This window comes from Gadus chalcogrammus, chromosome 12 (genome assembly GCF_026213295.1).
Source record: "Gadus chalcogrammus isolate NIFS_2021 chromosome 12, NIFS_Gcha_1.0, whole genome shotgun sequence".
In the NCBI taxonomy this organism is placed as follows: domain Eukaryota; kingdom Metazoa; phylum Chordata; class Actinopteri; order Gadiformes; family Gadidae; genus Gadus; species Gadus chalcogrammus.
This window is the reverse complement of record NC_079423.1, coordinates 16,593,315-16,621,301: the sequence shown is the minus strand read 5'-3', so window position 1 is coordinate 16,621,301 and position 27,987 is coordinate 16,593,315. Positions and strand designations below refer to the sequence as shown.

At 45.2% G+C, this 27,987-nt stretch overlaps 3 protein-coding genes and 1 long non-coding RNA gene across 6 annotated transcripts; 1 reads left to right on the top strand and 3 right to left on the bottom strand.

Annotated features, from left to right (window-relative positions):
- Positions 1–44: 44 nt before the first annotated feature.
- Positions 45–3,249, bottom strand: LOC130393521 (GATA zinc finger domain-containing protein 14-like). Its single transcript, XM_056604192.1, has 6 exons — positions 2,971–3,249; positions 2,743–2,874; positions 1,451–2,661; positions 1,273–1,396; positions 559–1,191; positions 45–119 (listed from the first exon to the last, which is right to left on the bottom strand). Exons 1-6 carry the CDS (start codon positions 3,247–3,249, stop codon positions 45–47), a joined length of 2,454 nt encoding a protein of 817 aa, XP_056460167.1.
- A 453-nt stretch (positions 3,250–3,702) lies between these two features.
- LOC130393520 (GATA zinc finger domain-containing protein 14-like) lies at positions 3,703–5,983 on the bottom strand. Its single transcript, XM_056604191.1, has 3 exons — positions 5,974–5,983; positions 5,662–5,716; positions 3,703–4,885 (listed from the first exon to the last, which is right to left on the bottom strand). The coding sequence occupies exons 1-3, from the start codon at positions 5,981–5,983 to the stop codon at positions 3,793–3,795; spliced, it is 1,158 nt and encodes a 385-aa protein (XP_056460166.1). The 3' UTR covers positions 3,703–3,792.
- Positions 5,984–7,253: 1,270 nt separating this feature from the next.
- On the top strand, positions 7,254–27,628 carry il12rb1 (interleukin 12 receptor subunit beta 1). Of its 3 annotated transcripts, XM_056603850.1 has the most exons (14): positions 18,196–18,558; positions 18,959–19,076; positions 19,733–19,914; positions 20,625–20,764; positions 21,117–21,141; positions 21,880–22,002; positions 22,124–22,206; positions 22,318–22,552; positions 22,658–22,750; positions 23,164–23,262; positions 24,060–24,224; positions 24,670–24,910; positions 25,143–25,218; positions 26,020–27,628. In XM_056603850.1, exons 1-14 carry the CDS (start codon positions 18,462–18,464, stop codon positions 26,284–26,286), a joined length of 1,944 nt encoding a protein of 647 aa, XP_056459825.1. In that variant the 5' UTR covers positions 18,196–18,461; the 3' UTR covers positions 26,287–27,628. The 3 variants fall into 3 exon arrangements, with proteins under 3 accessions (XP_056459826.1, XP_056459825.1, XP_056459827.1); XM_056603851.1 differs by lacking the exons at positions 18,196–18,558; positions 18,959–19,076; positions 19,733–19,914; positions 20,625–20,764 and adding an exon at positions 7,254–7,386; XM_056603852.1 differs by lacking the exons at positions 18,196–18,558; positions 18,959–19,076; positions 21,117–21,141 and having other exon boundaries at positions 19,835–19,910.
- On the bottom strand, positions 10,025–13,669 carry LOC130393227 (uncharacterized). Its single transcript, XR_008897094.1, has 4 exons — positions 13,470–13,669; positions 11,499–12,152; positions 11,199–11,284; positions 10,025–11,063 (listed from the first exon to the last, which is right to left on the bottom strand). It is a non-coding gene; the product is annotated as an uncharacterized LOC130393227 (long non-coding RNA).
- Positions 27,629–27,987: the final 359 nt, after the last annotated feature.

Genomic DNA, 27,987 nt, shown 5'->3' with positions numbered 1-27,987 from the left:
TTTCTATTCAACACTAATAAAAGCAATAAGTCGAATTTCCATAACTAGACGGCCAGTCTTTGGTTGATTTTCACCGTCAGCATGTGAAACGTTCCGGGAGGGAACCGGCTGCTGAGCACCTAAGAGGAGAAAGAAAATGGGTCAAATTAAGGCATCAGTTAAAGACAAAAAGCATAACACCGGCTGTCGAAAGGGGGCCACTGCTAATACATCTTACAAAATAGCACAGGCAAGTAAGAGATCCGATGTCTTACCTGATCAAGGAGTGTAGCTATGGTTCCATTGCTGACTTCCCCACAGGAGATCATCTTGACTTGAAAGAACGCCTTGACTGGGAGGAGAAATGCATGTGCAAGAAATAAAAAAATGGAGTATCTTCAGTTATGAATTTACGGACGAAATGTGGTGCAACAGGCCTGACACCAATCAGCTAATTCTTAAAGGAGCAACACAATGTTTTATTCAATGTGCCTATTCTGTCATAAAAAGGATAATTTGTTTAAAAAATAAATGATGCAAGCAACAGTTTTGCAACATGTTTCTGTGCACACACCATACGTCGTCGTTGGAACTGCAGTTGTTGTGGAACCTCCGGTTGTTGTGGTAACGCCGGTTGTTGTGGAACCTCCGGTTGTTTGACCTCCGGGTTTTGTGGACCCCCCAGTTGTTGTGGAACCTCCGGTTGTTGTAGAACCTCTGGTTGTAGTGGAACCTCCGGTTGTTGGCCCCCCGGTTGAAGTGGAACCTCCGGTTGTAGTGGAACCTCCAGTTGTTGTAGAACCTCCAGTTGTTGTGGAACCTCCGGTTGTTGTAGAACCTCCGGTTGTTGTGGACCCCCCAGTTGTGATGGAACCTTTGGTTGTGGGACCCTTGGTTGAAGTGGAACCCCCAGTGGTGGACCCACCGGTCGTAGCGGAACCTCCGGTTGTTGTGGAACCTCCGGTTGCAGTGGAATGTACGATTGTTGAGGAACCTCCGGTTGAAGTGGGACGTACGATTGTTGTGGGACCTCCGGTTGTTGTGGATCCTCCGGTTGTTTTGGACCCCCCGGTTGTTGGTGAACCTCCGGTTTTGGAACGTCCGGTTGTGGAACCCCCGGTTGCAGTGGAACCTCCGGTTGTAGTGGAACCACCGGTTGTAGTGGAACCTCCGGTTGTAGTGGAATGTACGATTGTAGCGGAACCTCCGGTTCTATGAGATTCTCCGGTTGTAGTGGAGCCACCAGTTGTTGAGGAACCTCCGGTTGTAGTGGGAAGTATGATTGTTGTGGACCCCCCGGTTGTAGGGGAACCTCCGGTTGATGTAGAACCTCTGGTTGTTGTGGAACTTCCGGTTGTAGTAGAACCTCCGGTTGCTGTGGAACCTCCAGTTGTGGAACCTCCAGTTGTCGTGGAACCTCCGGTTGTAAGGGAACGTATGATTGTTGTGGAACCTCCGGTTTTAGTGGAACCTCCGGTTGAGGACCCCCCGGTTGAAGTGGAACCTCGGGTAGTCGTGGACCCTCTGGTTGTGGACCCCCCGGTTGAAGTTGAAACCCCGGTTGTGGACCCCCCGGTTGTTGTGGACCCCCCGGTTGTTGTGGAACCTCCGGTTGTTGTGGAACCTCCGGTTGTTGTGGACCCCCCGGTTGTTGTGGACCCCCCGGTTGTTGTGGAACCTCCGGTTGTTGTGAAACCTCCGGTTGCTGTGTACTCCCCAGTTGTGGTGGAACCTCTGGTGGTGGAACCCTTGGTTGAAGTGGAGCCTCCAGTTGTTGTGGAAACTCCGGTTGTTGACCCCCCGGTTGAAGTTGAACCTCCAGTTGTTGTGGACCCCCCAGTTGTAGTGGAACCTCCGGTTGTGGACCCCCCGGTTGAAGTGGAACCTCCGGTTGTTGTGGAACCTTGATTTGCTGCGGAAACTTTGGCTGATGTGGAACCTCCGGTTGTTGTGGAACCTGCGATTGGTGTGGAAACTTTGATTGTTGTGGATCCTCCGGTTGTAGTGGAACATACGATTGTTGGGGAACCTCCGTTTGTAGTGGAACTTCTGGTTGAGGACCCACCAGTTGAAATGGAACCTCCAGTTGTTGTGGAGCCTCCGGTTGTGGACCCCCCGGTTGAAGGTGAAACCCTGGTTGTGGACCCTCCGGTTGTTTTGGAACCCCCGGTTCTCGTGGAACCTCCAGTTGTTGTGGAACCTCCACTTGTAGTGGAATGTACAATTGTAGTGGAACCTCCGGTTGTATGAGATTCTCCGGTTGTAGTGGAACCACCAGTTGTGATGGAACCTTTGGTTGTGGGACCCTTGGTTGAAGTGGAACCCCCAGTGGTGGACCCCCCGGTTGTAGTGGAACCTCCGGTTGTTGTGGAACCTCCGGTTGTAGTGGAATGTACGATTGTAGCGGAACCACCGGTTGTGTGAGATTCTCCGGTTGTAGTGGAACCACCGGTTGTTGAGGAACCTCCAGTTGTAGTGGGACGTACGATTGTTGTGGAACCTCCGGTTGTTGTGGACCCCCCGGTTGTTGGGGAACCTCCGGTTGTTGTGGAACCTCCGGTTTTGTAACCTCTGGTTGTGGACCCCCCGGTTGAAGTGGAATCTCCAGTTGTTGTGGAACCACCGGTTGTAGTGGAACCTCCGGTTGTAGTGGAATGTACGATTGTAGGGGAACCTCCGGTTCTATGAGATTCTCCAGTTGTAGTGGAGCCACCAGTTGTTGAGGAACCTCCGGTTGTAGTGGGAAGTATGATTGTTGTGGACCCCCCGGTTGTAGGGGAACCTCCGGTTGATGTAGAACCTCTGGTTGTTGTGGAACTTCCGGTTGTTGTAGAACCTCCGGTTGCTGTGGAACCTCCAGTTGTGGAACCTCCGGTTGTCGGGGAACCTCCGGTTCTAAGGGAACGTATGATTGTTGTGGAACCTCCGGTTTTAGTGGAACCTCCGGTTGAGGACCCCCCGGTTGAAGTGGAACCTCGGGTAGTCGTGGACCCTCTGGTTGTGGACCCCCCGGTTGAAGTGGAACCTCCAGTTGTTGTGGAGCCTCCGGTTGTGGACCCCCAGGTTGAAGTTGAAACCCCGGTTGTGGACCCCCCGGTTGTTGTGGAACCTCCGGTTGTTGTGGAACCTCCGGTTGTTGTGGACCCCCCGGTTGTTGTGGAAACTCCGGTTGTTGACCCCCCGGTTGAAGTGGAACCTCCGGTTGTTGTGGAACCTGCGTTTGGTGTGGAAACTTTGATTGTTGTGGATCCTCCGGTTGTAGTGGAACATACGATTGTTGGGGAACCTCCGTTTGTAGTGGAACTTCTGGTTGAGGACCCACCAGTTGAAATGGAACCTCCAGTTGTTGTGGAGCCTCCGGTTGTGGACCCCCCGGTTGAAGGTGAAACCCTGGTTGTGGACCCTCCGGTTGTTTTGGAACCCCCGGTTGTTGTGGAACCTCCAGTTGTTGTGGAACCTCCACTTGTAGTGGAATGTACAATTGTAGTGGAACCTCCCGTTGTATGAGATTCTCCGGTTGTAGTGGAACCACCAGTTGTGATGGAACCTTTGGTTGTGGGACCCTTGGTTGAAGTGGAACCCCCAGTGGTGGACCCCCCGGTCGTAGTGGAACCTCCGGTTGTTGTGGAACCTCCGGTTGTAGTGGAATGTACGATTGTAGCGGAACCACCGGTTGTGTGAGATTCTACGGTTATAGTGGAACCACCGGATGTTGAGGAACCTCCAGTTGTAGTGGGACGTACGATTGTTGTGGAACCTCCGGTTGTTGTGTATCCCCCGGTTGAAGTGGAACCTCCGGTTGTCGTGGAACCTTCATTTGCTACGGAAACTTTGGCTGTTATGGAACCTCCGGTTGTTGTGGAACCTGCGTTTGGCGTGGAAGGTTTGGTTGTTGTGGATCCTCCGGTTGTAGTGGAACGTACGATTGTTGTGGAACCACCGGTTGTATTCGACTGTACGATTATTGTAGAACCTCCAGTTGTTGTGGAACCTCCGGTTGTAGTGGAACCTCCGGTTGCAGTGGTACGTACGATTGTTGTGGAACTTCTGGTTGTAGTGGAACCTCCAGTTGTTGTGGAGCCTCCGGTTGTGGACCCCCCGGTTGAAGTTGAAATCCCAGTTGTGGACCCCCCGGTTGTTTTGGAACCTCCGGTTGTTGTGGTACCTCCGGTTGTTGTGGAACCTCCGGTTGTTGTGGACCCTCCGGTTGTGGTGGAACCTTTGGATGTGGAGCCCTTGGTTGAAGTCGAACCTCCGTTTGGTGTGGAACCTCCGGTTGTTATGGAACTTCCGTTTGTAGTGGAATGTACAATTGTAGCGGAACCTCCGGTTGTATGAGAATCTCCGGTTGTAGTGGAACCCCCACTGGTTGAGGAACCTCTGGTTGTAGTGGGACGTACGATTGTTGTGGAACCCCCCATTGTTGTAGAACCTCCGGTTGTTGTGGACCCCCCAGTTGTTGTAGACCCCCCGGTTGTTGGGGAACCTCTGGTTGTAGTGGAACCTCCGGTTGTGGACCCCCTGGTTGAGGTGGAACCTCGGGTTGTTTTGGAACCTTCGTTTGGTATGGAAACTTTGGTTGTCACGGAATCCCCGATTGTGGTGGAACGAACGATTGTTGTGGAACCTCTGGTTGTGGACCCCTCGGTTGAAGTGGAACCTCCGGTTATGGATCTTCCGGTTGATGTGTAACCTCCGGTTGTTCTGGAGCCTACGGTTGTGGACCCCCTGGTTGAAGTTGAACCTCCAATAGTTGTGGAACCGCCGGTTGTTGTGGAACCTCCGTTTGGTGTGGAAACTTTTGTTGTTGTGGAACCTCCAGTTGTAGTGAAACGCATGATTGTAGTGGAACCTCTGGTTGTAGTGGAACCTCCTGTTGTTGTGGAACCTCCGGTTGTAGTGGAAGCTACGGTTGTGGAATCGAATATAATAATAAAATAATGTAAATATATAAAATAGAAATAGAAATAGAAAAAAGGCATTACCATTGTGTTAAATTCCTTTTTTTCCCTTCCTTATATCGATTCCTGAACTTGAGGATCGGCCAATGCGAGTATATTCCGATACAGCACCTAGCATTGTAAGTACTAATTGCCCTTGTTCTTATTGAAGGGTTCTCTTACAATGCCAACAATGCTAATGTTGTAAGATCGGTTCATGCCTATTTTTGTGCAATTTCTACTATGTCTGAAAATAAACCAAATCACACTCCTGCATTTCCTTAAGATAGGATCTAAACGTACATATCAAAACATGCGGTAAAGGATGTAGAAACAGATCATATATTTATATTGTTATTTAAGGAAGAGAAGTAACGCATCCATGCATATACTTACTTAGACCACTGGCTATGTGGAAGTATCCAAGCAAAAGTAAAACAAAAATGGCTTTCCCCCCCATGTTGGTATACAGGCAACGATTAATGAGACCTGCACCAAAGAGAAGCAGTGGATAGTACTAGTCTCAGACAACCTGAAGTGTGAACCTAATGTGGCTGAGATCGCCGGTATCACAAGCCAAGTGTGCCTGGAATCAATGTGACACAGGGCAAAAAACACACGGAAATGTACAAAGTTTATCGAGAAACATAAAGCATATAACACACTTTGTAGGTGAAAAGATTGTGCCATTTGTGTGAGTTCATGCCCTTTAAGGTTTTGCTAAGATAAGATGATTAAGTACCTTGAAGCTGGAGCCGGTTGCTGCTTATCGGTAGAGTGGGAGCATGATAACAACCCTTCCCGTGAACAAGGAAATTAAACTGGGCCGAAAGTAGACATGAGCTGAAGGGGGGGGGGGAACAACTGTTTCTGCATCATTTCATTATATTTAAACTACAAAAAAATTCTAATCCTGTTCGGAAATGATATATTATCATCATTATTATTATTATTATTATTATTATATTATTATTATTATTATAACTATAATATCATCGATAAAGAACGGTAACCAATAAAAAAGTACTGATGAAATCCTAGACATGATACCTACCCATCCCCATCCCTTGGTTCAGCCACTTAAATGTCGCGTTTATGTCAGAAATGGCCTCAGTAGGAGAACTTGTTGTTAAAGACTTGCAAAACACGAACCCCTCTTTTATCCTTAACCTAACATTGTTTTCACACCTTCCAAGCAGGTTTGACAGATTTGTTATGTTTGTCGAGTCATCCAACTGGAAGTCATAAAAATGTCTCTCTAGTATGCTCGTTATCAGCTGTTCATGCACATTCTCTGCTTTCCCTGCATTGGACTGAGTTATTAGAATCTTCATCACCAGGGCCCTGAAATTAGTCTCTGGATCCCTTCTGCGTCTGGTCTTCATCAGTTCCTTTTATGATATTGGCGTCTTCCATGTCCTCCTCTAGGTCCTCAAACCAGTGGTGCTCTCCTCCCAAAACCAGTTGGTGGACGGAGACCTCTTCCATGGTTTCTCTTCGCGCCAACTCCTCCTGTGGACATCACCACACAACCAGAAGTCCACCATCAAAGTGCCACCAAAATCCAAATGACCCTGAATAATATCTCTGGGTTTGAGCCTTGTTAGTATTGGGATAATTAAAGTACACAACAAGTACACAAGCTACAGTGTTTTGTTCAGGATTTGAATTATCCTTCCATAGACCTGTTTGTTGAAACCGAAAGTGGCGATGATGAATCCCTTTTTCTTTTTCCGGTTGTCATTGTTTGCGTGCATGCTACATGCAGGCGAACCACAAGGTATGACACACGTACCTTGTGGTTAACATTTTTATTTATTTTTTACCAAAGCTGAGGTACGAAATCCCTTTGACATTTCCTTGACAGACAAACAACTCGCAAAGAAGATGGCTGCTCCCATAGTTAATGTGGGTTGAGATGTATTTTCTTTGTATTTGTACCAAGTTGATGGTTTTAATGTCGTTGTTAAATCCTCTTACACACTTGATTTCATTGCTGCTTTAATCCGGTCACCAATTAATGCATTGCACGGTCTTACTTTGCGTGCAATTCAATGTAAAGTTGTGTTTTCAAGCTGGTTTGCTAAAGAGGCTATGTTGCTAATGATGAATAGCCTGCTACTACTTCCCCTCGTGGCTCGACAGAAAAACATGTTTGTGGCAATGTGCGGGAATTACACTGCCTGTTTGTATGAGTGTGTGAATTATGTGCGCTTAACACTTTTGATATATAACACTTATATCAAATGAACGGCGTTACATGATCACAATGGCCGACACACCGCTGTGTTCACTTTATAACCTCTGTTCATTCTCCACAACCGTAGTGAAGCTTCCAGAGCCGGTGAAAATGGCCGCCTTGTGGTCCGACCACAAGCTCAAACTAACATGGCCAAGCCAGGGGGATTCTGCCTCTGCAGAGGTTCTGGTTCGACACGTGGAAAACAAAACTCAGACATCGAGTCATGTAAGTGATGACGAGTACAATATATGTTTCACTGTGAATATGGGGGTAGGGTAGTGGGCTAGAGGGTTTGACTCCCTGACTCACCTCGCAAGGAGTCGATCAGGTATGCGGTCCGTGACTTGTCGGTAGGGTAGGTCTGGGGCTGCAGCTCGAACACCAGAGAGCACTGAAGAAGCACTTAGAATCGCTGAATCTGCTCTTTCCTGGTTCACATCCTACCTGACGAACCGCACCTATCAAGTGACATGGAATGGCTCCTTGTCCAAACCTTGCACGCTCGAAACTGGTGTCCCTCAAGGCTCTGTACTGGGGCCTCTTCTGTTCTCCCTCTATAGAAGGTCTCTGGGCTCGGTAATTGCATCACACGGCTTTTCCTATCACTGCTATGCTGACGACCAGGGCCGACGGACTGCGGGGGAAAGTGAGGCAGTCGTGGGGGGGCCCAAGGCAGAGGGGGGGCCCATGGCAATTAAAAAAATAATAATAATCGTAGTGTTAGGGAGTCGCACACGGCCACGTCTCTTCCCCCCCCCCCCCCCCCCGTCAACAATTGTTCTCTACACCCCCCCCCCCCCCCCCCCGTCAACAATTCAGTGCAGGGGGCTGGTAGGGGGAATTCGGGGGGGGGGGGGGCCATCAGTACCTCATGTATGCAGGGCCCAGGATTTGGTGCAACGGCCCTGCTGACGACACTCAGCTATTTCTCTCTTTCCCCTCATCTGAGAAAACCCTGATTGCAACACGCATATCGGAATGTCTGGCGGATGTCAGCACCTGGACAACTGCCCATCCCCTGAGGCTTAACCTCAACAAAACCGAGCTTCTCCTAATCCCAGGGAAAGACTGCCCACACATGGACTTACTGGTCACCATCGAGAACATTACTGTATCTCCCTATCCAACTGCCAGAAACCTCGGTGTGGTATTGGACAACCAGTTATGCTGCACTGCAAACATCACTGCGGTCGCCCGATCCTGCAGATTTGCACTTTACAACATCCGCAGAATCCGGCCCTTCCTCACAAGGGAAGCAGCTCAGCTTCTCGTCCAATCACTGGTCATCTCCCGCCTCGACTTCCTGCCTCTGCGATTAAACCCTTGCAGCGCATCCAGAATGCGGCAGCGCGCCTCGTGTTCAACCTACCAAAGTTCTCCCATGTGACCCCCCTCTTCCGGGACCTCCACTGGCTCCCTGTAGTAGCTCGCATCAAATTTAAGACGATGGTACTGGCATACAAGGCAGTCGATGGAACTGCCCCTGCCTACCTCCAAGCATTGCTAAAGCCACACACCCCTGCTCGATCCTTCTTCTCGACTTCCTCAGCTGGACGACTGGAACCACCATCGCTCAGAGCTAGCAAAGTTCGATCAGCAAAGTCACATCTTTTCTCGGTTTTGGGGCCTCAGTGGTGGAACGAGCTCCCTGCCGCTCTCAGGACCGCAGAGTCGCTCACTATCTTCCGAAAAGGACTCAAGACTCACCTGTTCAGAGTTCACCTCGACTCTGCATAGCCACCTTTCCTCTTCTGACCACCATTGTACACTGTATTGTAGTGTATTGTATTGTATTGTATTGTAGCACTTAACTGTGTAGCAACTGCAGCAGCTGCTATCATGTCTGTAATACGGGGAATTGATTAACCTAGCGATTGTGGTACTTGCACTTGGTTCTATGAACATCCTTTCTGTACCGACAGCGATATATTGATGCACTTCTTATGACAAATTTACTTATTGTAAGTCGCTTTGGATAAAAGCGTCTGCTAAATGCCCTAAATGTAAATGTAAATGTAAGAAGAAAGGACCGACAGGATCCCCTTCGTAGCGTTCGGGAGCTGGAATGAACGGCTCCCGGGAAGAAGCCGATGCACCCGGGACTGGGACTGGTGGTTCCGGGGTGTCGGGGAGCTGGGAGTGTACCGATATGGACAACTCACGGAGGTTGGAGGTGATCTCCTGCAGGAACTGGTCGTGTTGACCCAGGAGAGTCCCCTGGCGGGGGATCATCTGCCGGAATGCCTCTGTATCAGCTGGGTCCATGTTGGCCAGTTTATGAACAGGGTTTATTGGGACACGGGGTAGGTGACAAGCTGGGGCGAAGCAAGCGGTAGTCAGGCAGGTGAGGGTTCGGCAACAGGGAGTCAGTCAGGAAGGCAAGGACTCGGCGACAGGCGGGTAGTCAGGCAGGCGAGGGTTCAGCATCAGGCAGGCAGTCAGACAGGCAAGGACTCGACGACAGGCAGGTAGTCAGGCAGGCAGGCAGGCAAGGATTCGGCGACAGGCGGGTAGTCAGGCAGGCAGGGGTTTGGCGACAGGTAGGCAGAGTGACGGACAGAGAACTAGGGAAGAGGGGAGAGGGTTATCAAGAGACTGGGTCACTGAACTGGGTCTAGAGAATGCTGGTAGGACCGATACGAACTGAGTGGCGTGAAGAGAGTGGCGTGAAGTTGCCACTAGATGGGGTTGTTAGACCGCGTAGCAGGACGTGGCGTGACACCAGGACTAATTGAGGGGTAAATGTGATTCACCACAACACCACCTGCATGTCTAAGTACTTTGGCAGCCACAGTTACTAGTGGCCAGTCAATAGATGTTGCTCCAAGACCACAAATGATGAGATTAATGAAAGACATTATTCAGATATAAAAATGGTTTTAATAGTTTGGTGTCTCTTATTAATTACCTTGTTGCCGGTTTAAGTGATAACAAAAAAATGGAAAACGGTTATAATATTACAATTTGTTGAAGATCAATCTGGATGTCACTTGGTTTATGAATGAATCGCGATTATCCACATGGTGACATTATATGGGAAAGCATTGTTGCAAGGAACTTGAAGGTAGGAGAAGGGAAAGAGACATGTTGAGGTGATGCAGCTGCTGAGGTGCACGAAGGAAGACCCTAAATGGTACCGGGGATAAGAACCCAGATAAAAAAACGATTCGGATTAATATTGGCTGGACATATTAGTATCTGTGTAACTGGAGGAACTGTATAATATAATACAACACTTACAAACAGGATCGGAGATCAATAGGGCGTGGAAAAAGCTTAATAAAAGTATAAAGGGTTAGTATATATTTTTGCCAAAAGGGCTTTAGAAGAAAGGCAAGTTCGGGGACATTAACATCATTGATGTCTCCTGCGCAGTTAGACGAAACATCGCAAAACAGTCCAAATATCCATTCATGAAGTAAGTCAAACGTTTCTGACCCATCTAGGCATCTTCCATCATTCCTCCCGTCAGTCGTAAACCAAACCTACCCCCAGATCCCTTGAAGACTGCCATTGAGGACCAATCCTCCAGCAAAAACCTAAATAAAAGCTAATATATATATAAGCTATCATAATATATATATATAACCAAAGGATATGATAACATTGATATTTTCAGAAGTAAATTGGGTAAAAAAAATACCAACAGAACAACCTCAATTTTACATTATTTAACATTTATCTTTACATTGTTTTTATTTAATTTTTATTAAACATTTTTGCACGATACCGTTTCAGATCACATTTTACTTTGACGTTTTCTTGGATGTCCAGTTGTGTTTCTTTTCGCAACTCATTGATGTAAACGTGTGAGAAATTAACTGCATTCATTACGGCACTCTTTCGATACTTTTCACCGTGAGCCTGTAAACCTCTCCAGCAGGGAACTGACTACTGAGGAACTAAGAGGAGAAAGAAAATGGGTAAAAATAAGGCAACAGTTAAAGAGATAAAGCATTACATTGGCTGTTGAACATGGCCCACTGCTAATACATCTTACAAAATAGCACAGGCAAGTAAGAGGTCCGATGTCTTACCTGATCAAGGAGTGAAGCTATGGTTCCGTTGCTGACTTCTCCATAGGAGATCATCTTGACTTGTACATGTGCCTTGACTGGGAGGACTGGTAGGGGAAAAGAAATTCAAACATGGAATATCTTCATTTATGAATTTACGAAGGACGTGTGGTGCAACAGGCCTGATAACAACCAGCTACTTCTTAAAGGTGCTACAAGATGTTTTATAAAATATGCCTGTTCTGTCAAAATAAGGATAGATTTGGTTAAAAAGATAAACCATGAAAGCAACAGTTTTGTAACATGATTCCATGCACATACCAGGAGAACCGGTCGTCGCTGGAACTGAAGTTGACATAAAACCTACAGTTGTAGTGGAACTTCCGGTTGTAGTGGAACCTGCGGTTGTTGTTTGGCCTGCGGTTGTTATGGAACCTCTGGTTGTTGTGGAACCTCCGGTTGTAGTGGAACTTCCGTTTATAGTGGAAACTCCGGTTGTTGTAGAACCTCCGGTTGTTGTGGAACCTCCAATTGTAGAGGAAACTCTGGTTGTTGGGAAACCTCCGGCTGTTGTGGAACCTCCGGTTGTAGTGGGGCCTGCGGTTGTTGTGGGGCCTGCGGTTGTTGTGGGGCCTGCGGTTGTTGTGGGGCCTGCGGTTGTTGTGGAACCTCCGGTTGTAGTGGAACTTCCGTTTATAGTGGAACCTCCGGTTGTAGTGGAACTTCCGTTTATAGTGGAACCTCCGGTTGTTGTGGAACCTCCGGTGGTCATGGGGCCTGCGGTGGTTGCGGAACCTCCTGTTGTTGTGGAACCTCCTGTTGTTGTGGAACCTCCGGTTGTCATGAGGCCTGCGATGGTTGCGAAACCTCCGGCTGTTGTAGAACCTCTGTTTGTAGTGGAACTTCCGGTTGTTGTGGAACCTCCGGTCATCATGGGGCCTGCGGTGGTTGTGGAACCTCTGGTTGTCATGGGGCCTGCGGAACGTACAGTCGTAGAATAAAATAATGTAAATATATAAAATACAAGAAAAAAGTTATTACCATTGTGGTGTAATTCTAAATAAAATATTTTTTTTATTTATATTTGATATCATAATCATTATAATTTGTAATGAATAAATTACCATTTTTTCCTTCCTGATATCGATTCCTGAACTTGAGTATCTGCCGATACCGAGTATTTTCCGATAAAGCATCTAGCATTGTAATTACTAATAGTCTTGTTCTTATTGAAGGGTTCTCTTACGATGCCAACAATGCTAAGTTGGTTCACCTACTGTCGATATATATTTTTTCAGAACTAGATCATTGACATTTATAATCTGTAATTACAATAATTCATTTATATGCTTCTAAAGAGTGAGCATACATGTTTTTCCCACTTAGCTTGAACGTGCTCCTACTCAATGGTAGGAGCACCTCCTACCATTAACAAACAATGCATAATATTGTTTTTGAAGTTCTTTGCCTTGGGATGTTATATCATGTATATTATTTTGAATTATCATTCTGATCCATTTTTCCAAGACAAGTTACTTAAAGGGGACCTATTATGCTTTTTCGACTTTTATGACCTATAAACGTTGTTATAATGATTGATAGTCATGTTTAACCATACTAAAGTGTCAAATAATGACGTACATGCATTTCGACGTATTCCCTGCTGACAGTCTGGGGTGGCTGTGCAGAGCGCTAAACACTCGGGACAACGTTTGCGATTCACTTGTTCACATTTCCGGGAAATCATCTACGTAGATGCACTCCTGCCGCGCCCCCATATGCCTGGTCAAACTGCCTGCTCGCGCGCTTCAAGGAAGGTAACCAATCACAACAGAGTTGGGTTGGCAGGAGGGGGGCGAGGGGGCGGAGAAGGACGAAACCGAGCGTTGACAGAGAAAGCGCCCAGATGAGAGGAAGAGTTTCCCGAAAATCAACATTGTTTTTTGTGTATGGTTAAACATGACTATCAATCATTATAACAACGTTTATAGGTCATAAAAGTCGAAAAAGCATAATAGGTCCCCTTTAAGAACTTTATACCAATGAAAATAATGGTTGCTAAAGAATATAGGTATGCTAAGAGAAAAAACATGAGTTATAGGCATTTTCCCTATGCCTATTATGTATTCAATTTCTACTATGCCTGAAAATAAAACGAATCACACTCATGCATTTCCTTAAGATAGGATCTAAACGTATGCATCAAAACGTGCGGTAAAGGATGTAGAAACAGATCAAATATATATATTGTTAAGTAGAGAAGTGAAGTAACACATCCATGCATGTACTTACTGGCTACGTGAAAGTATCCGAGCAAAAGTGACACAAAAATGGCTTTCCCCCCCATGTTGGTATACAGACGACGATTAATGAGACCTGCACCGAAGAGAAGCAGCGGATAGTGCTAGTCTCAGACCCCCTGAAGAACAAGATTGAGCAGCTCAAGTATACAGTATTGTGACGTAATCCTCTAGCATGATTCATGGCACAGACTTAATGGAATTTCTCAACAAGGATACTGGCACGTTTTCCAATATGATTACATTGTCTACGTAACAGCCATTGTTTATGGGCCCAAGCTTTAAAAAGGCACAGGGCAGAGTACACAAGGAAATATAATCTAAAGCGTATAACACAGTTTGTAGATTGTGCCCTTTGTTTGAGATTGTGCCCCTTGATGTTTCGCTAAGATAAGATGATGAATGGTAATTGAAGCAGGAGCTGGTTGCTGAGAATCGGTAGAGTGGGAGGGGGGATCAGATCCCAACCCTAACCCTAGCTCAGCAGGTATAATATTATTATATTATAAATGTTACTGCATTTACTCCATTTTAGATGTTGTAGTAACTTTTCTGTTGGAAACATTAGTGTTTCTGCATCATTTCATGTTTAAACTACAAATAAATTCTAATGCTGTTCCGAAATGATATATTATTATTATTGTTATATTATAACGATAATAGTATTGATAAAGAACAGTAACCGATAAAAAGTGTATCTGAAAGAAAAAGTACTGTTGAAAGGGTTATACATAACTATCCCTATTCCTTGGTTCAGCCAATTAAATGTCTCAAAGAAGCCATCTCTTCCTTTGTCAAAACATCTTACAGATATCTCCAACGAGTCAAAGTTTTGCCGGGCCCACATATCCATTTGTTTTCATGGTCGCTTCTATTCTTATTCTGGACATTGCAGATAGTCAATGCTTTTCCTCAGAGAGTGTGGTTGAGTCCTGGAATCCCGATTCAGTCAACCACTCAAAATCACAGAAGTGTGGTGCGATTTGAAACTTTGTGTTGAGAAAAAAAACCCTCAACTCATCATTCAATTCAGAAAGTCTCATCAGCACTCTCCCCCTCGAGAGGCACCTGACCTTGGTGTGTATGTAACAGAAGCTGCTAATGGTCACTGCCAATCTCTCCGCATAAAACTGTAAATAAACATCATCGCAAGGGGGCGGCTTTGAAGTGGACTGCTCTGATAGCTTCATCTAGAACAGTCTTCAGAGCTTCAGGCATTTTCTTTATAGCCAGCGCTTCTGTGAACACTGCAGGGGACAGATGCTAGTTCTGGAGCGGCAGCTTTCAGCCGGGAGCCTCCACTGTCCTGGACCAGTGTTGCATCAGTTGGACCAACCATCCCAGACAAGACATTGGAAGCAATCATTTCTGTTTGAATTTCAGGAAACGCATATGTGTCAGAAATGGCCTCAGTAGGAGAACTTGCTGTTAAAGACTTGTAAAACACGAAACCCTCTTTTATCGTTAATCTAACATTATTTTCAAACCTTGCAAGCAGGTTTAATAGATTTGTTATGTTTGTAGATTCTTCCAACTTGTATGCTTGTCATCAGCTGTTCTTGCACATTCCCTGCTTTTCCTGCATTGGATTGAGTTATTAGACTCTTGATCACTAGGGCTCCAAATTAGTCTCTGGATCCCTTCAGTTCCTATTACGGTATTGGCCGGCCATGTCCTCCTCTAGGTCCTCAAACCAGTGTTGCTTTCCTCCCAGAACTGGCCAATGAACGGAGACCTCCTACAGGGTCTCTCTTCACTCCAACTCATGGGCAGAGACTTAGCTCAGGAGGTAGAGCAGTTGTCTTGTAGGTTATAGGTTGCTAGTTCGATCCCCAGCTCCTCCTAGCTGAGTGTTGCTGTGTCCCTGAGCAAGACCCAACTGCTCCTGAAGAGCTGTCGGTCGCCTTGCATGGTTGACTCTGCCGTCGGTGTGTCATTGTGTGTATTAACCGATGTAAGTTGCTTTAGATAAAAGCGTCTGCTAAATGCCCTAAACGTAAATGTAAACTCCTCCTGTGGACATCACACGACCAGAAGTCCACCCTCACATTGTCCCCGGGAGTTTGGGGGTAAAGGGCATACAACCCCATTGACATGCAACAAAATCGAATTTACCCTGAATAATATGCATAAAAAAAAAATAATGCATAAAATAGGTATAGTCATTTTTAGATCTTAACGAGGAAACTTTACATATTATACTTATTTAAGTAGAATGTAATGAAACAGGAAATAAAATGAAGGTTAAAAAGTGTTTGAAGTGTTTTGTAGAGGATTTACAAATCAAGGGTACTTATAAAGCCCTTCCTTATCTACAAATATTCAAAGTTATAGCAGTGACAAAACTAGCTGTTTGCGGTTCTATCTCTAACCATACAACTTCCCTTGTGACTCTGATTCAAGAAGTTAATAGGCTGGGACATCGCAACTCCTGAGCTGTCTCTAGAGAACCCCACCACAGCCATGGCTCACAACCATAAATACCGCAGCGAGCTCAAGCTGGTGGGACTTCACGGATATTGAAAGAAGGGCAGATGGTTCATTAACAGCCAGCGTATGAGTTTTTGTTACATTTGTTTCTCATGCCTTCTTATAACCGACTGTGGTTGCAAAGAAATGTCAAGGGGTTTCAAACCTCTAGATTTGCATGTCGCAGTTAACCAGAAGTCACGCTACTCGTCACAAATTGCTCATCTCAAGTTAAGGAAATCAAATGCAATTACTTCCAAGTCAAATATTCATAATGAATGTCCGGAGTGGATGTCCGTCGAAAATCCAAGCTAAAGCGAACTTCCCCGCGGTTGCAAACAAGATCAACGTGCAACTAGGCCAACATAGTGCAGAGAGGACTTCAGTTCAAGTTCAGTTGTTTTAGCAAAAGGCAAATTGGGGGCCCAAGGCGAAGATATGTATGGGGCCCACCTCATCTAATCTTTAAAAGAGAATGGAGAAAAATATGTACTGACTGAATGGTGGATAGGCAGGTAAAGCTGAGTACAGTGTCCTCTGAATACTCAGAGTAAGGGTAAGCATGTTTGTATTGTCGTGTGGTTCTCTAATAGACTAATTAGAATAATATAATAATTTCTCGTCAGTCATCTTGTTGGGTTGGATTCTTCTTGTGTTTCGCCCTACTTATGTTGTTACACCCTTTACACGCAGGTATTTAGATTATTTATTTTTTTAGAAACACGCGCTAGTCCCACAACAGGATGCAATTTAACAGTAAATATAATGACTGTTGCAATGATACATTACAGTACAAAAATCCTCTCATAAATAGTGAATTAGGTAAACTGAATTCTGACTTGTTGTAATTGAGTTTTATACACAACAGCATATTGTGTTGGCTTGTTTGACTTCGATTCTTCTTGTGTTTCTTCCTCCTTATCTTCGTTAAACCCTTTACAGGCAGCTATTCAGAAAGGAGCTAAGGAAAGGTGGCACACACACACACACACACACACACACACAGACACACACACACACACACACACACACACACACACACACACACACACACACACACACACACACACACACACACACACACACACACACACACAGACATTATAAAAGCAATGTCAGAGAAAGTTTTTAATTTTAAAGTCTACAAATGTACAATGACTCATGCAATGTAAAAATGTCAAGCTAAAAATGAAATGAAAAATGTAAAAAAAAACATTTCGTTTTTAATTCTGTTGTATTTTGTGCAGAAAATGAAAGAGCAGTCTAAGCAAACAGGACTACGCATTTAGGCCTACATCAGTATTTTGTTTGAAATTTTCTACATGACTGCGGCTGTTGATGGTTTGATTGCATTATAGGTTATAAAAAAACGTTTTTCTACTTCCTCATCTTGCTGCACCCTTTACTGGCAGGTATTCACAGTGGTGGATTTAGCAAATTGTGAAGCTGAAAATATGTTTGGCGCCCACCTCATCCGATCTTTAAGAGAGAACAGAGAAAAAAATTGAACCGACTGAATGGTGGATAGGCAGATAAAGCTAATTTAAGCGGAAGTAAAGGTTGGAGATGAGGAAAAAAACCTCCTTTAAACCCTGCATACACTTCTTTGCTCCAAAATGAAGATGGAAAGCAGAGAACACACAAAGTGTAGGACTACACAAACTAATAATCAAGATGGAACCCTAAAGAGAATAAGGTTTCAGATAATACCTAAAATGCCAGGAAAACCAGCACTGTTTATTCACTGGGTGGTTGGGTTATGTTGCGCAGAGGTTGCCAAAAATGCAAACATGTTATATGCAATCTAACAACTGCATATAGATGAATGAAATATATATTATTTTTTTTCTAGTCATGTCGTAGCCTCGTTAACCTACGGCCCGGTTAGGAATGTCCCGCGGCCCGGTATCGGTCCGCGGCCCGGTGGTTGGGGACCGCTGTAAACGACCAACTGTTCTTCATCAGCGGCAGCCATTTTGGTCACCGTCGTTGTATTTTCCCCGCCTCATTTTGTATCTTTCCCGCCTCAAATAAACTTGTACGGGAGGGGGATGACACCTTATCTGCAGCGCAAATGAAGCATGATTAAACTTTTGAAATAAATCCTCTATGTCCCCTCCGGGACTCCGTAGTCATCCCATCGTTGCGTGAAAGACGACCATAATCAATATATTATGTAGCCGGCTAGTCCATTATATCGAAAGCTACAGTGTTTTGCTCAGGATTTTAATTTTCCGTCCATAGACCTGTTGGTTGAAACTAAAAGTGCCGATGTTAAGTCCTTTCTTTTTTTCTGCTTGTCATTGTTTGCCTGCATGTACGCACGCGTGAACGCTCCGACGCACGCAACTTGTGGTTAACTGTTTTTTTTTTTTTTTTACCAAAGCTGAGGTACGAAACCCCCTTGACATTTCCTTACCACAGACACAGTCAGATGAGATACAGGAAGGCATGTGAAACAAACGCGCCATAACGCAGGGGCTTGCTGAGAACAGACCGTCTCCCGCGGCCCATCATGCCGTCTCCTGGTCTCCTGACCCGCTGGAGCGGCCCGCGGTTCTTGTGTCTGTTAGCCGTGAGGGTGATGGTGGTGGCAGCCACGGTCAGCAAAGGTAATCACGCGAGAACCCACCCTCACATCTTCTTGAATGCTGCATGGTTATCAACGGGATCTCACTTTTCACTGCTGTTTTGAACGGATAAGACCACAGACAGATGAATGTGGTTCTGTCACCAATACGTTTGACTATCAGGAGATTAAGTGGATTTATCAACCCGCTGTAAATGATTATTATGCCAAACAAGCCGTCTTACCTATTTTTATATTTTGCGTCAGATTCATTTTTTCGTTAGATTTGGTATCCTTCTTTAAGTTGTTTTATATCTCAGCGGAGAAAACAGTGAAACTCATTAAAACAATGGTGACAATTAATAGCGTGTTAGCCTTGGTAGCTAACAGTGTTGACCTTGGAAAGGAGAATGTGTTTTGAGAGGTTTCTTTCTAATGTCCAGGATGTGAGGCCCCTGGGAAACCGAAGTGTTTTAGGAATAAATCCAGTTCACATGAATACACATGTGAATGGGAAAGGTCCTCCTCTGCTACTAATGTGACCTATGACCTGTTATTCAAGTAAGCAACGTTCCCCAAACACAAGCGTTTTCAAAGTGTTTGTGTTAGTGTGTGTGTGTGTGTGTGTGTGTGTGTGTGTGTGTGTGTGTGTGTGTGTGTGTGTGTGTGTGAGAGAGAGTCATTGAAAGTGTGTGTGTGTGTGTGTGCGTGTGTGTGAAAGAAATTGTGAGTGATAGTGTTTGTTTTTGTGTGTGTGTGTGTGTGTGTGTGTGTGTGTGTGTGAGAGTGAGAGTGAGTGAGTGTCTGTGTGTGTTTGTGTGTGCGAGAGAGAGTGAGTGATAGTGTGTGTGTGTGTGTGTGAGAGAGAGAGTGAGTGATAATTTGTGTTTGTGTGAGAGAGAGATTTATTGATAATGTGTGTGTGTGTGTGTGTGTGTGTGTGTGTGTGTGTGTGTGTGTGTGTCTGTGTGTGAGAGAGAGAGAGAGAGAGAGAGAGAGAGAGAGAGAGAGAGAGAGAGAGAGAGAGAGTGATAATGTGTGTGTTTGAGAGAGTGCTCATCACTTTTGCTTTCAAATGCATAGGCCTGTGTTGAATCGGTCATGTAGTGAAGCCGTGAGTGTCCTTTGAGGCATCAGCCATGGCTTACCAGTGGTTAAAATTCGAATTATAATTTGGTGCTGCTCAAATGACGGGCCGTGTGTTTGTCGGCCTGCAGCACGACAGAACCGCCCTTTCATGTCGTGAATGAAATGTCGTGGAGGGACTTAACGACCAACCGGATTTACCTGGATGAAGACAAACTCATCAAGAACCGAAAAGTCTCCATAGTGGTCACAGCCCACGCTGGGAACGCCTCTTGTACCTCCAACAGCACCACTGTGGTGCTGAGTACCGTAGGTAACGCTAAGCTAACCCAACAACACCACTGTAGGGCTGGGTAACGTAGGCAACGCTTAGCTAACCCAACAACACCACTGTGGCGCTGGGTACCGTAGGTTACGCTAAGCTAACCCAACAATACCACTGTGGTGCTGGGTGCTGCAGGTAACGCTAAGCTAAACAACAAAACCACTGTAGCGCTGGGTACCGTAGGTAACACTAAGCTAACCAAACAACTACTACGACTTTGGCTCATTAGTGGTAGGTCGACCGTACGGCCCCGCCAAACGCGTGGCAACCTAGTGGCTTCTGTTCGATTGTCCAATCACTGCCGAACGCACGGCCGACGCGCTTATTTGCATAAAATGAAATTAAGTTCAACTTTCGTGAGGCGCACCTGTTTACTCTGAAGCGGCAACAACGCATGTGCAATGCGGTGTGCCTAGTGTTCTACTGTCAGGCTGGGCTTGTGGTGTGGCAGACATTTTGTCTTCTACCCTGGGATCAACAGTGACATTACAGAATAGTTTTTCTTTGGTTTTGTTCACCAAGCTGGTGAATAAACCAGTAATAAAAAGACAAGGCACACATACATAGATAAACAAAAGCGGTAACACTTATTCAAGTGCAAGTCTTTCATGGATCAAATGAACGGTGTAACATGATCACAATGGCCGACACACCGCTGTGTTCACTTTATAACCTCTGTTCATTCTCCACAACCGTAGTGAAGCTTCCAGAGCCGGTGAAAATGGCCGCCTTGTGGTCCGACCACAAGCTCAAACTAACATGGCCAAGCCAGGGGGATTCTGCCTCTGCAGAGGTTCTGGTTCGACACGTGGAAAACAAAACTCAGACATCGAGTTATGTAAGTGATGACGAGTACAATGTATGTTTCACTGTGAATATGGGGGTAGAATGGTGGGCTAGAGGGTATGACTCCTAGCTGAAAGATACTGGATTCAAAACTCAAGATCCATGTTGTTGTCTGTCCTTCGTTATCTTTCTGCAAGGTGCTTAAGGCTTGCCTGCTCATGAATGACATGTGTCTGAATTCACTGTAAATCACCTCGGGTGAAAGCATCTGGGAAATGGATAAATCGTCCATAAATATGAAATGTACATTTGTAGAAGGCTGGACTGTTTGCTGTAAAGTAACCATTGTTTGTAATATCTTCTGTGTTTGATTTATTGGACCGTTTCTCCTCTATTTCTTTTAGGAAGTGAAAAAAGAGACTAATGTGTGTAGGTATTCCCTTTATATTCTATGTAAACCATGACAGCTCTACCTTTTGAATAAGATTAAGTGAATAAGCCATACAGCGTACATGCATCCAGGGCCATCTTTTATACCAAACAGATCCCAGGTAGTTCTAGCTGTCATAGAGCCCTAGGTCACCTGCTAACTGCATTACTTCCTTCAGGGCTATTTCTTATCCATTAACCCTAACCCCTGTGCCAATTCTATATAATAATCAGTCCCTCCAGAAAAACGCGATTATGCGATTGCATAATTCAACGCATAATCAGCCAAATTCCGCATATTCATGCGGGAGCCGCATTTTTTCAAATATGCCGCACTTTCACTGCATAAATTGCAGATTTCCGTGCAAAATATGCGGGGCTTGCATGATTTCATAATCCCCACATTTTCGTTGCAAAAAAGTCACATATCTTATCTGGGAACATTATGATGTGATGTACTTATGCGACGTGAACGCCATTGAAGAAGCTGCATTTTTCGCAAGTTCCCGCAATTTCGTCGCTTAAAGTTGCATAAATACGCCACATATTTCATCTCATTTTTTAAGAAAACGTGCGGCATAATCAAGGATTTTTGGCCGCAACAATCACAAAAAAACGCCGCATTTTTCTGGAGGGACTGAGTAATGCGCATTACTGCATTATATATTATTTATCAATGGTTAATAATGTACCCTTATCATAAACTGTAACAACCTGTGTTGTTTGTGATCTGAGCAGACTCTGTGTTGCTGGAGGGTCTGGAGACACAGAGGGCCTACCAGGTCCAGGTCAGACAGAGATCCACGCAGGTCAGCGCCTCCTTATGGAGCGACTGGTCCGCCAACCTCACTGTTCCCGCAGGTAACTTCTGACCCCGGAAGCTCTTCTAAATGTGTGTACCACTCGGTTTCGTGTACCGATGACAACTACTTAATGTGTTCCCGAACAGTGACGAAACTGGTCTGTTTGTACTTCTGCACAGAAATCCTCCAAAGCCCAGATGTTGAGCTAAAGACCATCACAGAGGTTGACAGAGGGATACGGCAGCTTGTGTTTACATGGAAGGTAGGCTGGAGAATGGATCAACGACAATCTGAGAAATAATTAGAAAGGGATTGATGAAGGCTGTGTGTATCTGATGAGAGGTTGTGTATTTCTAATGACATACCTCCCCAGGCGGTACCTCCAGCAGCGCAGGCCGGAGGGGTCAACTACACCCTGACTTACCCCCCGTGCTGCCCGTGTGCAGTAAAGGAGAAGGCTTGGTGCCAGATCACAGTGCCCTCCCTCAACCACACCATCAACGTGACCAACTCTGCCTTCAACCTCTCCATCAGGGCTGAGAACAAGGCCGGAGCCTCCAGCACAGGTTATATTAACGTAGCGGCAAAACCTGACCAAGATTTAAAAGGTGTGTGTGTGTTTCACAAAAACCTATTGTGTATGATAAAAACTTTTGTGATTGGTAAAACCTTTTGTGAGTAAAAAAACCTTTTTGTGCCCTTTTTCCTCCCAGCATGTGAAAAAAATGTAACCTTTCACAGAAAGCATGTGGAGTGGTATGAGTTTACAGAGGGAGGCACAGCTAAAGAGAGGACTCTACGTAAGAGTAAGTGGTTTCACTGGTACATGGTGCCAGCTCAGAATGTATGAACTTCGATTGACTTAAAAGACTGGGAGGAATTCTACTCTATGACTAATAGCTCCCTTTATGACACTTTGTTGTTTGCAGACGGGTAGTGGGGGTCCCCAGCAGAAAGTACAATATAAAAGACAGAACATTTTAGTTAAAATCGCAACTATAAAGAAATATGTATAAAAGTGTTCTGCATACTCAATCAGAGTAGTACAAATGTGTATGCGAAACTACGTTAAATATTTATTAACAGTAGGAAAAGTAATGAGGTAATGTAAGGAATAGGAGCTGGATTAATCTGGATTAACCTCATGGCTGTATCGTGGTAATCTCCATTCTTAACGGCGTGAAAGCCCACAGCTCTGACCTTGTGGTTTTTGTTCCAGAGAGAAAGGACTTTGTTCTCTACGTGTTCCGTAAATACCACTGTGGGCGCAAGGGCCCGAAGACGGTGGAGATGTGTCTGTGGTACAAAAAGGAAAACGGTAACTCACGATGGAATTGCACTGTAGTCACTGTATACCAGTGGTTCATAAATGGGGGTAGGCGTACCACTTGGGGTACTTTGGAGTAATGCAGGTTGTTGTTTTTTCAGCCTGAGCAAGTTTCAATTCTGAAAGCTAGACAATAAAAAAGTGAAAATATAAACAAGTGATTGAAATTTTAACAAGGAGAAAGGAGAATCAGTGAAAAAGAAAGCATATCCAGAAACCCCTGCATTTTGTCAGTTTCAGGAAGAATATCGTTTGATGGTAATCACCTCTACGTGCTCCGACCCTCCCCCCGCGTTGTGCTTTTGTGGGGAGAAATTATTCAATAGTTTCATGAAGCACACAAGTGGGTGTTGTGGGGTTTTGCGCTGTATACATGATCGTTTTTACAGGATGCACGAAACAAGGAAGGTAGGAGTGAGTTGGCTTTTTGTGTGGGATCTCACTTCAAATACCAAAATAAGTGACTTCTACCAACATCGCTGATATAACCTTTTAGACAAATAATATTGATACTAATATGCAAAACATGAATCATTTTAAATGCTTGTTCATTATTATCATAATAAATATTATCATTATTATTATTAAGTAATCATCCTTATTTTAATAATTGTTTGATAAACTATTTATCACCGTCTGTTGCTTCAGAGGCCCATGTTTGATCATTGGGATACATATTTCCGATCCCGTTATTTTGGACGAAAATATGAACAAATAAACTGAACAATGTAAAACAACCTTAACAAAGGCCGTAAGTGGACCCTGAATTCTTCTTAAACTGTCTCCAGTACCTCGGGTGGGGCCTTTGAGCTTCAGCGGCAGTGAGACGGACACCGCTTTTAACCTGTCCTGGCGGCCCATACCTCTGGAGGACAGGCAGGGCTTCATCAGCCACTACACACTCTGTCACACCAAGCACACCAAACCACCGGAACAGGAGCCCTCCCAAGAAGGTGAGGATGTTGTACAAACGTGGGCAAACCCCAATCCAAAATCAGCATCTTCTCAGACTTAATTGACGAAATGGTGTTTATGTTTCCCCGACATGATTCACCTTTTTTATGAATTTTCTCGCCACAAATTTCAACAAAAACGGCAATGATTGGCTACTGGCTACCAAAGCGTCCATCTGCATACACATGTACACACACACTTTGTTAAAAATAGGGGAAGAAATCTCTTCATCCCCAGTAGAAGATAAACATTGAAGATAAAATGTTTCATTTTTAATTTCAGGAATCATGCATAAATTGTTGTTTTTGCCAGGGATACAAATCATTGTCAGAATAAACCAAATTGCACCATTTAATAAAAATAACCTTGGACACACGCCCACACGTTTTACTGACCGATGGGACAAAGAATACTAATATCATCCTGTCATTTCCATTTCCATAGAGTGCCGCAATCTGAACGCATCTGAAACAACGTTCCGCCTGGAGAACCTGCAGCCAGAATCCCGCTACAAGGTCACCCTGGCCGGGGCCACCAGCGCGGGCCCCGGGGCCCGGGCCAATCTCTCCATCACCACTTTCCCCTCCAATAAGCCTCCTGAGGGCAACCTGCCCGTGTGGATCAGTCTGGGGCTGCTGGTCACCTTCTTCGGGGCCTCCATCCTGGGCTCCCTGCTGGTGAAGAGGTGAGCGCTGCATGGTTGACGGTTGAGGGTGTGGTGCGTACTGGCTGTCCGCATGACAAACATTGAGGGATGTTGTATTCAAGGTTTTGGGTTTTAAAATTGGAACCTTTGGTTTGAATCCCCACTGCCTGCAGTAGAGCACATAATGGTCCTCATGATGCCATAGGAAAATTCCTTATGGGAAACTAGTTTGATGCATTTTGTGTCTTGGTTGTTTTCTTCTAAAATTAAGATTGAAGAGCAAGATTTTGCCGCCCGTACCGGAGCCGGTGATCCTGTCCCCAGCCTTGATTCGAGCAGATAATGAGGTAACGCCTGACAGACTATAGTTTTGCTATACAACTCCAGTTCTATAACTGTAGGTGTAGTCACCTAGGCTTCAGCTAATGCGCTTGTTCCGGGCGCACACTTGCGTGCATTGCCATTTCATCAATGTTCCAATCAACATGGGCAACCTGGGCTATACAAGGCTGTCCAGTGGCTGCCGGCTGCCGCCACTATGCTGAGAAGGTTCGCAGAGCGAGGACGCCAAAGCGTGCAAAACTGTCACAGGACACGGCCTGTCTGGAGAGAAGGGCTCCTTAAAGATGGAGGGTCGTTCAGTCTTTATTATCTTTATTAGGGGGGGAAAGGGAAAGAGAACCTCTGCTGTTTCCCCGAGGTAAGACCCTCAGAGCCTGGCCCCGAGGGCCATCGTGGACGGGCCCACATTAATTGCTTTACATGGTTTAATTTTCAGTGCACACGAGAGCCGTACGAGACGAGTCCTTAAGGAGAAGCCCAGACGGCCTTCGTGAAGTAGAACTGGAACTCAGAGCTGTTAACCTTTCTTTTCAACGTTTACCACTTCTCCTTTTGATGATGTCTCACATCATGTCATATCCTCTTTGGAGGGCTATTTAAGTCCTTTTTTTTTCATTAGTTATTCTGTGGTCTGCTGGTTAAAACTATATGTTCAGGAAGGATGTTGGATTTGCTTTCATTTCGTAAAGAGCGAGAGCTAGAGTCGAAGGAAACACCTGGTAAACCACGTCATGACTGTACATCCTCACATGTGACGCTGAGCCCCATGTGATGGCCGCTCTCTGGTTGTGTGATGATGTCCACAGGAGTTGGAGCGAAGAGAAACCCTGGACGAGGTCTCCATCCACCAGCCGGTTCTGGGGGGAGAGCACCACTGGTTTGAGGACCAAGAGGAGGACATGGACCAATCCAAGACCTTGATAGGAACTGATGAAGACCAGACACAGCAGGGTTCCAGAGACTCCTTTGAAAGCCCTGGTGATCAGGAGGAAGTTCTGTACAGGAACGGTTTGGTGTTCGACATGAAGGCAGAGGAACTGAGATCCGGGGACCAAAACACGTCGACATTGTAAATGTCTCTCCGTTGGTCACTGGAACTTATGATGGTGACGTAAAACTTGTAAAATGTAGGCCAGTCCATAGATGGGATTCAGGATTAAATGGCTTTATTTGTCATGTACCATACAGTGCAGTGAAATGACGATAACGTTGTTCTGTTGTATCTTAAATTTGATACTTGGTGCGAGCTAGTATTTTTTTACTTTAATCATGGCCAGTGTCAAGTAAACAGAGAAAGAGGACTGTCCCAAGACATCACTTCAACAAGCTGATCGTACAGTATAATATCATTGCAGTAGTTGAAATCATCCCTGTGTGTATTTGCTTGGCAGCATTTATAAAGAAAGAAAAAATTGGAAGAAAATCTGCTGCTGTCAGGAATCGAGTTGCCAGTGATGCAGGAAGTGGTCTCAACCTGTGACGATAACCTAGATGCAGTTGCACTAAAGGTTGCACTTTGTTAACCGCTGGTGATGTATAAAAAAAAATTCCGCTAGATGTGCTGAAAAGGAAACAACTTTTTTCTCTGGATTATGTGGGTTGACTTGCATGACTGAGTGCAGAATGAAATGGCATGGCTTAAAACCACAGCTTTTTCTTATCGCAGTTCTGAGGTGATGGTGCTTAGACCAGAGCTGATCAGATGAGATGTGATAGGTGTTGTGTGTGGTCAGATTGAGGTAGATAGGGAGGAAACACACCACTGAATGTCTAGACGTATGAATTACATGCCAATCTGTGTACCCAAAGATTAAATATCTTTTTCTTATGTTGATATTCTATACACAGACAATACATGTTTGCAAATAGAAAAACAAAGCATGGCCTGCCTTCTGCTCTTCATATTCTATAACTTATTGTGGGACTGTAGCCTACTTGGATCTGAGATGTGTTGAACAAATGAACGCCCAAACAGTTATGTATTACATTTGATTATGCTTCCTAAAATGAATTATGAGAAGGCACTATAACTACATGATAACTACATAGCTGAATAGTAACACTACAATTACTTAGACATGTTAGAGGTTCAAAATATCAAAGCACATTGATACAGTAAAGGCAGGAAAAGTTGGCTGGGCATAAACTATAACGTGCAACACACTCGTCAACATGATATAATAACACTGTACACATTAGAATCACCACTATGGCGTTCTCTGGTGGACTGCACAGGTTGTAATCCAAGTCACGGTACTTCTGCTTCAGCAGGATTGTTCAGCTCCCTCTCCACCTCGGTCTCCGCGTTGCCATGATGGATCGTTGGTTCTGGTTTTCCTGAGCCTTTCCTGAGCCAGCTTTAGCGCCCCCCCCAGGCGCTAAAGCTGTTGGCTGGCGAGGAGCGACCATGTGTGTGTGTGTGTGTGTGTGTGTGTGTGTGTGTGTGTGTGTGTGTGTGTGTGTCGCACACATACCCCCAGGCTCTTCTGCTTTGGCTGAAGCAGTGGAACGGAGACAGCAGAAGCGAGTGTTCAGACTTAATCTGGTTGTACGGATTGGCCATCGCCATCAACCCTGGGTAGAAGTCCCCTGCCTGGGTCACATGCGTTGTTTACTGGGGCATTGTGTGCCGGCGGGAGGCGTTTCTAAGCAGAGAGGAGACCAACATGCAAACTATTTGATCTTATGAGCCTGGATCTGTAGTTGGGTTCCACATTGTCGATGGCTATCGCCCAGTGAGAATACAAGATCCAAGAGTTGCACGCCCAACACCA

What these genes read in the sequence shown, in the direction of transcription:
- LOC130393520 (XM_056604191.1), bottom strand. An exon ending in CAACCGGCTCCAGCTTCAAG is followed by an intron (nt 4,886 to 5,661) that starts GTACTTAATCAT and finishes CCACAACCGTAG; the next exon opens with CTTCCACTACAACCGGAGGT.
- LOC130393521 (XM_056604192.1), bottom strand. Translation starts at nt 3,249, where the DNA reads ATGTTCCACTACAACCGGAGGATCCACAACAATCAAAGTTTCCACACC. An exon ending in GGTTCCCCTACAACCGGGGG is followed by an intron (nt 1,192 to 1,272) that starts GTCCACAACAAT and finishes AGAATCTCATAG; the next exon opens with AACCGGAGGTTCCGCTACAA. An exon ending in ACTGCAGTTCCAACGACGAC is followed by an intron (nt 120 to 558) that starts GTATGGTGTGTG and finishes TTCTCCTCTTAG; the next exon opens with GTGCTCAGCAGCCGGTTCCC.
- il12rb1 (XM_056603850.1), top strand. Translation starts at nt 18,462, where the DNA reads ATGCCGTCTCCTGGTCTCCTGACCCGCTGGAGCGGCCCGCGGTTCTTG. An exon ending in ACCTATGACCTGTTATTCAA is followed by an intron (nt 19,077 to 19,732) that starts GTAAGCAACGTT and finishes GTCGGCCTGCAG; the next exon opens with CACGACAGAACCGCCCTTTC. An exon ending in GAAAAAAGAGACTAATGTGT is followed by an intron (nt 21,142 to 21,879) that starts GTAGGTATTCCC and finishes TGATCTGAGCAG; the next exon opens with ACTCTGTGTTGCTGGAGGGT.